The following is a 13,780-nucleotide window of genomic DNA, read 5'->3' as shown; positions in this document are numbered from 1 at the left end:
AACAGTTGGAAACATATATGTCATAAATGTTGTGAGGACAACTGTGCAGTAGGAGACAGAGTGGGACATCAAGAACAAGAGAGAACAAGAAGCTGAGTAATAAAAAGGAGGGTCTAAACTGCTTTTTATTCTACTTATTGATCACTGATTGCTACAGTATACACTTACTATACAGTAAGTGGGCTTCTAATGCTACTATAGGAATAATATAAAGCATTAAATGTGGCTGCAACAGACAAGTGTATCCCATTTTTTTAACATTGAGTTCAATCAATCGATGTCACTTGTGCTGCCAATTTCTGGCCTGACAGGGGGCCTTCAAGTTAACTGTTTGAAATGCAACAATTATAGAAATGCAGGGCCAAATATTTTCCTAAAAATGTCGAAATGGATGCTGCATCATCAAGTTAGAAAATAAAAAAATTATAGACAACAACATGGTTGCATCCTGTTTGAGGAGAAGCATTTGTGTGGTATGAGAACTAAAAGACTAGTCAGAATCTGAGTGTTGAACACTCACAGAACTGAGAGATGGGTGCATCAAGCTGTGGCGTCGTGCTCCCCCTCGAGTTGAGTTTCTGGACCTGGGTGGGAGGAACTGGCTTATGGGACTGGCCGGTAGCTCGGTACATGGCTTGGACCCATAGGATCCGATCCTGCTCATCATCACTGGCAAAGATCACAGTGTCGCCCTCTTTCACAGCGTTGAAGAACGTCCGACCGCCATCTAGACCTAAAGGATGGACGGAGGAAGAGGAAGCTTTGTTTATGTTTATGTGTTAACAGGATCACGCATTCCTGTTTGTGTAGATACGTCAGAATAAAACACCAAAAAAAATGACATGACTATTTAAAAAAAGTCTCATCATCAGTACATTGTTTGTTATGAGGTTATCACAGAATGTCATGAGTTACATTCACAAGCAGTTTTAAAACTTATTGTGGTCACTTGCTCCAACACTCACAAGACCTCTCCTAAAACTCAAGCTAAGATCAACAGGATTACATTCATTAGAAGTAGCGAGGGATGGAAAGGCAATTTATCTGTTTTTTTAAATGGTTATATAGAAGTCTGTTTAAATCTATAGGACACCTTTAATCACTTCCTTGTTGGATCCATGTTCAGTTTGTACACCCCCCACAGTCCTGAGAACAGGTATAATCAGGCAACAAACGCCTATGTGGGTGGACTGTGCGTGTACAGGAACGTTAACAACAAATTGAACTTCAAATTGTGACACTTCCACTGCGTTGCTTGTTGTTATGCACTGCGCAGCTGTGTCATGTGGTTTCTGTTACCTGGTTGAGGGTCGGTGTAGTCCACGGTGTAGCCATCCAGTTGGAGAAGCTCTACAGGCTCTGCCTTCTTCTCTCTGTAGCTGCACATGGCAAAGGTGTACTGACTCACCTGCTCCAATCACAGAGAGGGGAAAAGTTCATTCATCAGCTGGCTCAGTGCATTAATATGGTGGTAAGTTAGCTGTTAACCTTTTGTTTTGTATGTTTTAATTCACATCAGTTAAACATAAAAACAAGCACACATCACCACATGACAACATCAGGATCAGGGGAAAGCATTAGCAGCAGGCAATAACAAAAACACAGCATGTAAAAAATTACCACATTATGAAATTGAAACTTCACTGTCCCTCGGAGGGGAAGTTCTTCCTAAAGAAAATGTCAAAAACCTTACTAACCCTCTGCTACAATAAACTTGAAAATCTACAATCTTTCAAAGACTTTCCAGTATCATAAAGAAATGCAAACTGATGTCACAATTCCATGTCAAGTCACATCTTTTCAACCTCCCTCCAGGAGGCAGATACAACATGGCAGGACCAAACAGATGAAGCATTGACTCAGATTCCAAAGAGCAAAACATTTGAATCAGAAACACCTTAAATCTTGCATAGCTACATTTGTTTAAGCATATACCATTTGCAAAGGCTAGTCTGGAAATATTTAAATTAGGATAGTAAAAGTTTTAAATGCATTCAGCTTTAGTATTAACGTGTACTGTAGGTAGGTTTAATTCTTGTTGCTTATTTATTTATTGAATTAAAAGTGACAGCCACCTGTGAGAAATATGAACATATGTGCAGCTGAGCTGCTTGGAGTGTGAGGAATATTAAATATGTTCATGTGTTTGTAACAGTTGTTAGGTGGTGTATGGTTGCTACAGGCTGGTGGGCTGGAGTCGAGTGCTTACAATGTGTATGGATGTTAGAGTAATTAGGCATCAACTTAAATATGACACTTCAAAATAACGTCACACTAAACTGTGGCATTGGCTTCACACAGACAAGCAACAGAATACTGAAATGCCTGAACACATGAATGTGTGGACCAAATACATTACTATTATAGCTATTATAATTACACTTACACACACACACACACACACAATAACTGATGGTGACAAGGACTTAGTTTCACATTTGAGGGAGGGCTGCCTGTATCATGTAAAGATATATCAGCATAAAACAAACTAACAGAGTGGACAGTTATTAGATTCCTCATCGAATAATTGTGGCCATAGTCTTGTCACTGCTCCCTGTGTTGGTAACAGGAAGCGTAGTGACACTGTGTTGCTAGCTGGAGCTAGCCTGCTGCTACTGTAGCTGCCAGTCATACCAGCCTGTCGTCACAAATCACCAGGCCTGGCCAATCCGCTGTCGTTGTCACCTCTGCCACTGCAAGTGGCAACTTCTAGCTGCAGCTGCATTCTGTGTGTGTGTGTGTGTGTGTGTGTGTGTGTGTGTGTGTGTTAGAGTGTATTGCTCATGTTATGGGGACATAAATCTGTTTCACAGTCACATTGTGGGGACTCATCTGCCTTTTGGGGACAAAACCTTAGTCCTCATAACGTAAATCATAACATTTTGGGGTGATTTAAGGCTTAGGTTAAGGTTCGGGTAAGGGTTACATTTAGGTAAGTAGTGTTTATAGTTAGGTTAAGTCTCCAGGGAATGAATGTAAGCCAATGTAATGTCCCTGAAAGTGACAAACTCTGTTTGTGTGTGTGTGTGTGTGTGTGTGACAAATGAGATTCCCCACAACAACACTGATGAGACCTAAGGGCAACTAAAGCATGGAGGGAACCGGACCGACTCTCCAGCAGCTCCCTGGCCTCCAGGACACCACAAAGGCAAATCAGAGTCTAAACTACCGACCCCCCCCCCATACCCCAAAACACCAGCTTCCTCTCGCTCTCTCTCTCTCTCAGCTGTCAGTCAGCACGAAGAGAGACAGAGGAACAGACAGTGATGAAGAATGAGAAAAGAAGAGAGTGAAGAGGATTGCTACAGTCTTTTATATTCACATCATTACAGGAAACACATGGACATGAATACAGATGATTTGCTGGATGTGGCATGTGTGTTCACAAACAAACTTCAGAAGCCAAAAGGAAAAACATCCAAACCCTGACATGGTTAATATTATTTCTGATATTAAAGTAATTGAGCTGAAATAAATAGAGCTGGATTAAAATAAATCAACCAAAAGAAAATTAAAATTGAATGAAACTGACATAGTGAAATAAAGCTAAATTATCTGAATTCAGATTTGTTGTATTAAACACAATTGAACGGGAAAAAAATTTAAATAAATAAAAATGCTGAGAAAAAAAAAGAACTAAGACGAGCTGAAGTAAATCAAAATCAAGTGACCTGAATTAAAATGAAATAAATAAAAGTGAAATGAAGTTAAGTGAATTGAAATGCACTGAATCAAAATGAACTGAACTGATGTGAATTCAAATGTACTGAAATTAACCAAACTGAAATTAATTCAACTAAAATAAAGTGCAGGGAACTGAGTTGAATTTAAGTGAATTTAAATCACTTGACTAAAATTAACTGAACTAAAGTGCACTGAACTGAACTAAACTGAAGAGAATTGAATTGAAGCAATTTTAGGGGAATGGAAAGACAGATGGTGGGCACATGTAGAATGAAATTTGGTCCACCATGAGCACACAAGGTTTAGCTGATCTGTAATCTGCCTGAATGCTCTGAGGAGGCCACAACCACTGTACTGATTATGAACTGATGGACAAAGAGGAGGGGGTGATTTAAGGACAAAGAGGAAGACTGGAGGATGAGGAATGAAGAGATGACAGGCAAGTGATAGATGACAGGGAGAAGAGAGAGGAGGAGGAGGAGAAAATGAGTCCAAAGTAGAAGACGTGGAGGAAGAAAACGGATATGGACAAAGACAGCAGGACTGAGAAGAGACAGAGGGAGGGAGTGGATGAACAGAGGCGTAACTTCTGAGATGTAGTACGTGTCTTATACTCAGATTTCAATTCCTAATTCAGTCCAAACTGTTGGTTGTACTAATAAGGATACAGTATACGTGCGTACAGAGTATGTTGTACAATGAAACTGATCTGAACATTTTAAATCCAGAAATATTATGCACCTTCACTTCTAACATGATGTACATTTAACTATATGACAGAGCTGCAGCTCTGTTTAATGCAGCTTTGCAGTATAGGTTATTTCTGTATGCAGGCCTCTCAACACTGGCAGAGAGGCTTGTGTAACAAGTTGGGAAAAGGATAAGGAGCTTGACAAATTGACACATCAAAAAAGGCCTTAAAGCATATAGTAAACCATAGTACATTTACATAGTAGATAAAGCACTCTAAATACAAACTAGTATAAAGTATTCTAAGCACATGGCACAACGACTTTTTTTCTCTTTTTTGCTTCCTTGGGATGGGATTTGTTGACAAATAGAACAGCTCTTCTAATATGATGATCTTCCAGCATATCTCAGGGTGTGGTAAGAGTTTTTATAAAGTAACTGCACCGAGTCTCATAATCCTCTTGCTCTTTGCTCACCCTGTGCTGAGTGATGTAGCATCGCACTATGTGATCACAAGTACAACACACCACACCTAACACCCAGCTGACATGTTGGGTATGGTAAAAGGTCCAGCAGACTTTAAAGCCCCAGAGAGGTCAGCGCTGCAATGATTTTACAATACATACAATATCATAACGAGGAAGTGCTCCTTAAACAGTTTTTCCTAACCCCATGATACCTTGCATGAAGTATGGGCGTACAGAGATATTGGAACGCTGCATGCAACTATGCTTTATGCTCCCATATACGAAATCATTCATCCAGATATCTCTAACAAAAATGACACTGGATTTGAGTGGACACTGATTTTGACTGTTGAGAAACGTCAAACAACAAACAGGCATTAAATGAGAGGGTACAAATGCACTTCTTATGGCAAAGAAATCTTTAAAAAATTGTACAATTCCAATAATTACTTATAACTTGTAAAAAAAAACACCTACTTTTGTGGTGTGTATTCCTCATACATGTTAATCTTGAAACTTCACTCTTAAAACAGCTCTTTTGATCTGTTTTACAGCTAGGACTAAAAACATTGTACAAACGAGTGTGGATACAGTCATCACAGTGAGAGACACGTTCCATAATACTAAACTATGTGTAAAGGATAGGTTGACATTTTTTAAGTCTGCATTAAAACAATTTTCGCTTGCCATATGGACACTAAAAGAGTTATTTGTTACTGTAACCTAGTTAGGTACTTCTAATGTAAGAGGTGGGGTAAAAAATCCACAGTCATTGTTAGTTAACTGTAACTATACATCCTCTGTATTATGACTGAGACTTTAGAATGCATTTTTGAACATCACTTACATTCGAGTTGCACTAGGAAGTGATCACTTCACAGCCAGGAGAATAGGAATGATTACAGTCCAACGAATCCTTTATCGTACATACGGCATGTGAGTACTCTATCAAAACATGAACCAGCAAAGGCTGGAATATCTGAAGGTTTTATGATAGTATAACTTCAGGCTTTTGTGTCTAAAAGGAGGAGCCAAGCTTAACAAATATGTTTGAGGGAAATAGATTCAAATCCAAGTGTGAGGTGGTAAAGAGAGACGTGGGTAACAAAATGGCAACAGTGAGTATTTACTTACAACACTTTTCATGAGAAAAACAGACATCTCTAAAACAGCGACAAAAAGTACATGAGCACTCAAACACACGGCAATAACCAGATAGTGTCTGTGCTGCTCAAGACAAACATCCATGCACATCTGCAGACAGACATAAAAACAAAACACACACACACACACACACGAGTGCGCAGTCTATTGACCAGTGTTTGTCACTTGCTATATATTTAGCTGGGAGCCACCGAGAGGCTTCAAGTTGGCGGGGCTCAGGCTTTTCTAGCTGCGAGTGTTAGGCCAGCTAGTGTTCACTCGACTTTGTCAATCTGCTGTCAACTTGTAGCTCTGAGACATATCCTCTGACATACCCCCCCACCACCCCTCCCCCTCCCACCCCCACCACCACCACCACCACCACACTCTTCGCCTACTACCCACCTCCCAATGCAGAGGAACACCAGGAAATGGCCGCTACCATCGCCCACACCCCCACCTCCCCATCTCCCCATCTCCTGACAAAAGCCTGCTTGGCCTCTCCATCATTCCTCTGACAGCCAAGGGAAGACAGCTTGGCTGCATCTCGCTTCCTCGCTGCACACACATGTGGCCAGTGAAAATATTATCGACACAAAGCGGTGCTGATGTTGAAGGCTGCTCAGGGTTATCTCTTGGGTGTGACTGGGTTTTTGAGCTCACCATACATTCACTTTAGTCCAAATTTGATCTTGTGGAAAGTATGATAGAGAGCAAAGATCAAGAAAACATGTTTATATGGCTTTCTCCCTGTTAGGAATATGAATTTATTATCTTCACCAGTCCATCAGTGATTCCCCAGTTTTTATAGATCAAGATATAATAATTGTACAGTCAAAGATTTATTTCTATTGTAGTTCTCAAGAACTTTAATAATGCTATGGAATATATACTTTTGTTAGACATCCTAATTTCTTAACAGGGTTCTGTAGATTTTGGGAAAATGAAGGATCTGCATGAAAATGTGTCCGTCTATCATCTACAGCAACTAAATGTTTTTTCATTACTGAATCATCCGACTTAATTGATTATAAAAATAGATGCAATTAATTTTATGTCACTCGACTAATTGATTAATTGAGAAATCATCTCTGCAAACAGTATGTCTTTACAAAATGTCTGAGCTGACAAAGGCGGGGGTGCGTGCTATGGCAGGTTGTATTGGGTCAAGTATGGTTGCGAATGGATTACATAGAAATAACGCTATATTTCAAACTATTTCATCTACCTATATACAAATTCTATAAATCTCAGTCTTATAAATCTCTGGCACCCCCATCTGCATAGGAAGAGACACCACTTGGGATCCAGGCCCTCGGGCTGAGAGCTTCAGAGTGCACTAAGGCTTGCAGCTGAGACAGGTGTAATGACTGCAAGTTCATTAGAAAAACATTTCCTTTCGTGACTGGCAAAACTGGCAACTGAAAGATATTAGTAATGCCACTGCTCATTCAAACACCTCGCCCACTGTATGAAGTGTACCATGTTTTGTGTATGTTCTTGTTTTATCACATACAGTTTGACTTGTAGCACAACTATATTATCTGTGCTTACCTGAACCAGCACAAAGAATCTTTTCTTCCATCTTTTCCACACGTTTTTGCCAATGGCCCATAGGTACCTGTGGGATGAAACAAAACGCTAATATTTAGCTAAAGAGATTTCTCAGTGTGGCCTTCATGCAGCTGTTGTGAACTTCTTTCTGCATTGCCTTGACTGATATGACAGAAGTCTGATGCGACAGGCCGCATCTGCAGAAAGGATACATACAGAGTGGTAGAGTTGTGCATCGACTGACCTCTCCTGGTAAAACGCCATAACTGCAACCAGACGCTTCACATTTTTTTAATCTCATTGTTCTGTTCTTTATTTGGTGTTTTGTGTCTAAGCTGACAAACCTTCCTTTGCACAGATATTTGTTGTAGTAGGATAAGCACAGTACTGCAACTAATGACACTAAGAGTGCCTCTTTTCCATTTAAGTGTAAGCCATCTGTGAGGCAGCGTGCACAGATAACTCGAAGTGGGGCATCTAAAATACACAGCAGCCATCCTTAATTTGACCAGTAACACCTGTATGCACTGTAGAGTGAATTGAAATTAGGGCTGTTAGATTACTGACACTAATTAATCAATAACAACAAAAAGTACATCCCCCGTAAAACTGTGTACATGTGCTTTTAAAGGGATCCATGGAGTACAGAGGTGACTAACACATTCCTAACTTTCATAACTAGGACTGGGCAATATTATAAAAATCATTTATTGTAATTTTGAAGAAATACCTTAATAATGATAAGCATCATTATAATGTCTTCATGCAATACAGATAATAGTGCTAAGAGGTCGGACATGAGTCATCATTCTGACACATTGTCTAATTAGGGTTAAACGGTTGGTCATTTTGCCTGAAACTCCCCCAAATCAAATCACTCTGCTAAATCATGTTTCCATTTATCCACCCCTTTAAAGTGTTTCACTGTATTTTCTCTACACTGTACATCTGTTCCACACAGTATATTCTGTATCTCCAACTGGAAGTTGCGGATATGTACGTTTATCTAATCCAAAACACGATCTTTATGGTGCATTATTCTGCATCAGATGGAAAATCATTTGCCATCTAGATGTTTTTTTTCTATGAAATTCAGCATTTAATATTTGGTATCTCTTGAGACATAGAGATCTAGACTAGACTTTGATTTATAGTAAAGGTCACAACCAAAGTTTCGAGGTGCAGAATTCAGTAAAAGACTAACATTTGAAAACAAATGATCAAACAAATATATCAAGCGTAAAAGAAGTTTGTGACAACGACAGAGAACTACACACTTTGTTTGTGTTATTTTCCAAAAGCTCGGTGCCTGTTACTTAAATTATTTCATTCAGCAATAAAGACCAAATAGCAGTCAGCTTCCATATCTACTCTTTTCTTCTTAGAAATACAAGTGTGTATTCTGCAAGTACTAAGGCTTGTTGTGTTGCGTTTTCTTTTTGATTTGACATGAAAACATGATGCAGAAGGAAAAGGACAGGGAAAGGGCTTTTGTCATAAAAGAACATCTGAGGGTGAGGACCCCAGTTTGGTTAGTCTCTAGTGCTCCCAGGCTCGCTGTGGGTATGCCTGGTTAGCCCTGCTCCGTTTGCCTCAGTGTGCCTTTCCCCCCAGTCCCTCCCAGAGCTGCTTCTGCCTGTCGTCCCAAATAAACCAGCATCCATGAGGTGACACATGAGGGCCCTGCCCGCGTGCTGAGCAGAGAGTGGGACCGGTAACATGGTATAGGAAGACAGTGTGGGCATCTTACAGTGCAGCTCTGCAGGCTCCTCTAAGGCACTCAAAGAAGCATATGGAGGGGAGGGAGTGAGGAAGGCAGACATGCAGCTCCTCGCAGCTAAAGACAGAAGAGCAATGCTTTGAGGCAGGAAGTGTGTGCACCAGTGTGTATAAAACACTGTCACTGCCACTGCAGGCATACAGTCATCGAATTCACTCATGTGGTGGATACTTACTGCTGTCGAATTGTATGCTTTAATGCAGGGGTTCTAAACCTTTCTGGCAGTCCGACCCCTTTTTGAAGTTGAAAATATTTTCTTTTGGCTGTTCTACGCGCTGTTAATGCACCTGCCTGCTGCACCTTGCGTTTTTGAATGAGTGCATGGAGTTGAAAAAAATTCAACTCTTGCCCGACGTCATTCACGTTTTTTCCCATTGTCCAATATAATGAATGGAGAGACGGGCCCTCAGTTGTGCTGACGGAAGTTTACAGTCTGTCCCACACCACATCACAGACATCCACAAACACTTTCAACAAAGACTTTTTGTCATTCATAAACTCAGGACTCTATCAGTCAAACCACACCTACTGCTTCTCCTGTACCGTAGTATCATTGAACCCATCCTCTTGTACTGTGCTACCTGCTACTTCACCATGCTCTCTCTCTCACCAATAAGAATAAGCTTCTTAAAATTACTAACACCTCCTCCAAAATAATAGGTCTTCCCACTCCCAACCTCCCAGCCCTCATTAATACTGCCACTGCTCGAAGAGCAACTACCATAGTACAAAACCCCAGCCACCCTCTCAACTCATGCTTCACCCTTCTCCCATCTGGCCGTAGATACAGACAGCTGCTCTACAAAAAGGCACGCTTCGGAAAAAGTTTTGTACCCTGTGCTATAAGAGCGTTAAACTTACAGACAAATTAATAGTGTCACTTTTGTGTTATGTGTAGATATGTGTATATTGTCCATACATGTCCTTATATGTGTGTACTATGCGTAGTGATGCTCTTTGTACAGACTGTGAAAACAAATAAAGAATGAATCTGAATCAGACTCATCCTAAAATAAGCCTTAAACCAACCATCATTAAGACGAAGCTCCTGCACCAGCTGGTGGTACTACGAGCGGTGTCTCCTCTTTTCGAGGGTCTCATGTGCCCACACGGATCTCAGTTTCCCTGTCTTCTGAGTGCTTGTACACCTCACACACTCAAAACAGTGCCAGAGCAGACGCTCTCCGTTTGTCAGATGTTTATAGCAACAAAACAAACAGACCTGTGAGTTATGATTAAGTTTCTATGAAGTAAAGTCGAGTAACATCAGTGTTGGGGCCAGTTTTTTGTTTCAATGTAAACCTTCATGGAATGAGAAATAAGGTGACAGAATTTAACACAGGACTGTAAAATGCAGCTTGAATCCCAGGATCCGCTGGGAACAGTCGGGTTCTTGGGTTCAATTTCAGTACACTAGCTAGGTAATCCATCAAATTGAATCTTCTACCGCAGATCTATGATGAAAGACTCTGATAGCTGATACATGCTGAGCAGAAAAGGCAAGCCAGTTTAATGTCATTAATTCCATCTATGCCGTTACACAATTCAGAATCTTATCAAATGGGCTCCATGACCTTGTATTGGTCTGCTGTGGGTCCATCCTTAAAAAACATTTCCCTGTCATGCCTTTTAGTACATTGGAAAATTAAGTCTGTGTAGTAACAAATAATAACCACAAGAGGGAAGCAAAACATTACGTTTGGGCAAAGAACCTCCAGTAAAACACCTATTCCATAGTGCACGTTGCTGATTAAAGATGCAGTGATAGTGTAGCGCAGAGTAAATAATAAACTTTCACATTTGCCTGTAAAGCCTCTATCTGACATAGGCCTACTCACGTAATGTAGACATAAAGGACTCAATGTTCCACAGAACAGGAACACTTGAGTCCTGGGGATTTCCCCTCTCTTTGGTGAACTCTTGACACCAACCTATGTTAAAAAATACTATTTGGTTGGAAGCCAAAAGGTTATGTTTGTTTTGTTCAAGGACTTTTATTGCACTGTTAGGATAACAACTTCTGTTGTTTAACACCCTGATAGCATATTTTTGGTGCTTTCCCAGACTGATACAGAGATCATGAACTAAGAAAGAAAGAAAGGTGTGGTAGGAGAAGGTGCACAAGCAACAAGGACGACCGCAGCCTTGAGAGGATGGCCACGCAAAGCCAATTCAAGAACTTGACGGCGCTACACGAGGAGTGGACTGAGGCTGGAATTGTCAAGAGTCACCATGAATAGAAGGTGTTGCATTCTTAGTGTCAAGCCACTCCTGAACCAGAGAATACGACAGAAGCATTAGAAGTAGTACTTACAGCTTTGAAATGTTTTAATATTTATTTTTTATTGGCTCCCCAGTCTGCCATAGCCGTTAAAAGAAATGGTTTAATCTTTCTTTTTATGTAAGGCTAAATATTCTAAACATATATTTAGGAATTCAAATTAAGTTTAATATGAATTTGTTTATTTAAAATTAAAGTTGCATTGTTTCTTATATTATAGAGACTGGTGATGTAGCGCCCCACCTTTTCCTATTTGGGTGCAGGTAACGTGGGTGAGTTTTCAGTAACTGGGGACTGAAGTCATGGTTGAGATCCAGTCTATCGACCATTTAAGCATTTTTTTTCATTTCAATGCTTTATGAAATTGATTTAGAACAATGTTTGGAACATTTGGAACATAAGTGTGTTATATAAATTAATATGATTTTTAAAGTGACGAAAAGTTCTTGAACATGAGTTGGAACTCGTGCCCGCAGCTTTTAATGTCAAAATTCTGATACACAGCTGCTGCAGCTTAAAGAATAAAGCCAAAATTCATACACGCCATAACAATCCATCTCAGTAACACATTAATGGAACACACAAATGCAATCACAGTCAGATCTACTCACATAATCTATTGACGGGGTCAGTGATATTATAAGCCTGTTAACATACACAGTCACACAGTCTGCAATTTTCTGTCTTCCTGCATTTGGCAGCTGCAACTGTGTTGCTTTTAGCAAGTATTATGTGTTTAACTTCTTCATATTTATCTAATATCACAGTTTGCTCTTTGTAAAATATGCCGTTCTGCTACCAGTAGACTTGTCCACGTTTGCAATTGGTGCTACCACCACCAAGAGTTTTTTTTTTATCAGGGTGGAGCGACTGTATAATGTCTTAAACTGAAAATCTGATAAATCAGAATAGGTATCTAATTTCAGAATTACTGGGGCCACCAGCATGCAGAATCTCACTTCCACTTACCCACAATGCTTCATGTTCTGTGGTTTGTCCATGCGAATAGCCAGTTTGATCTTGAGGTCATTGTCTGGACAGCCTTTAGACACTGTCATCTTGTGAAGCTCAGACTGCTTGGGACTGTTGGGAGTCGGGTGGAGCACAACCTGGAAACAGACATATAATAATAATGTGAGCTAAACACTATATTCTGTACTGTATACTATTACGGTTATACCAATTTAAATTTTTACCTTCCCCAGCTCTTTATCTTCCAGAGCCAACACTCCTGTGCTCTCAGTAAACAGCTTTACCTTCACAGCAGGTAACGGCTGGGTGGTGGTGAAGTCACCCTGGGTACCCCAACTGCACACACACACACACACACACATAAACAGAAACACCAAGGTACAAGCACAAGAAAGAAAGCACTGTGTTAGTGATGATGATGCCTCTGCGGCTGTTGCATCTGACCACCTAAGCTACGGGTCCAGCTAGACCGGAACTTGCAGGGGTTTAAAAAGCAGAGTTTTAATGTATTTCAGCTTGTTTGTCATTTCACAGCCGTCACCCTTACTGTTTGGGTTCACAATCAGCCCCAAACAGCAGACACAGTTAGTGAGTAGCTGGTGAACATAATGGAGCATTCAGCAGCTAGAGATTTTTCTCAAGATTTATAAAGGTGCATCTCATAAAAGTAGAATATTGTGGAAAGGTTCATTTATTTCCCTATATCCAAATCTCAAAATATTAGAATAAAGAATTTATAATACAGAAGTGTCAACCTTCTGAAAAGTTGAAAAGTTCTGAAAAAGGTTAATTTATGTACTCAGCATTTGGTCGGGGCTCCTTTTTGCATGGATTACTGCATCTATGCGGTATGACATGGAGACAATCGGCCTGTAGCACTGCTGCAGTGTTATGGAAACCCTGGATTTTTTGATGCCATATTTTTCACAAAGAATTTAAGCACATTAACCAGCTCTCATGTTTGGACTGCCTGTAACTTCTCAAAAAGGACTGGAACACTAAGAACTGCACTAAGGACTAGACTGCTAAGAACACAATCAGTCATTTGTCAACCAAAGAAACAGGATGTCACCCATGGCAAAAGGGTCAACCAAGCGCTTTTTTAAGCTTAGAAGTTAGGAGAGTCTCAGGAACATCTAGTGGTGCATTATATACTTTGTTAAGATGGCCCATTGTGGCTAAACGACAGGACATAGGACGCGCAACAGT

The 13,780-nt window shown here is 40.3% G+C and overlaps 1 protein-coding gene across 1 annotated transcript; it reads right to left on the bottom strand.

Moving 5' to 3' along the window:
- Nucleotides 1-520: 520 nt before the first annotated feature.
- LOC119919258 (calcium-dependent secretion activator 1) lies at nt 521-12,907 on the bottom strand (the record flags this gene model as incomplete). Its single annotated transcript, XM_038739683.1, has 5 exons — nt 521-733; nt 1,300-1,408; nt 7,539-7,605; nt 12,569-12,708; nt 12,796-12,907. Coding segments are annotated over 5 exons (641 nt in total), but the record flags the coding sequence as incomplete, so codon positions are not given.
- Nucleotides 12,908-13,780: the final 873 nt, after the last annotated feature.

This window comes from Micropterus salmoides, unplaced genomic scaffold, assembly GCF_014851395.1.
Source record: "Micropterus salmoides isolate LMB-PRFRI ecotype aquatic unplaced genomic scaffold, ASM1485139v1 Ms_hic_scaffold_2640, whole genome shotgun sequence".
Classification (NCBI taxonomy): domain Eukaryota; kingdom Metazoa; phylum Chordata; class Actinopteri; order Centrarchiformes; family Centrarchidae; genus Micropterus; species Micropterus salmoides.
The sequence above is the reverse complement of the archived record's forward strand: the minus strand, read 5'-3'. Positions and strand labels throughout refer to the sequence as shown.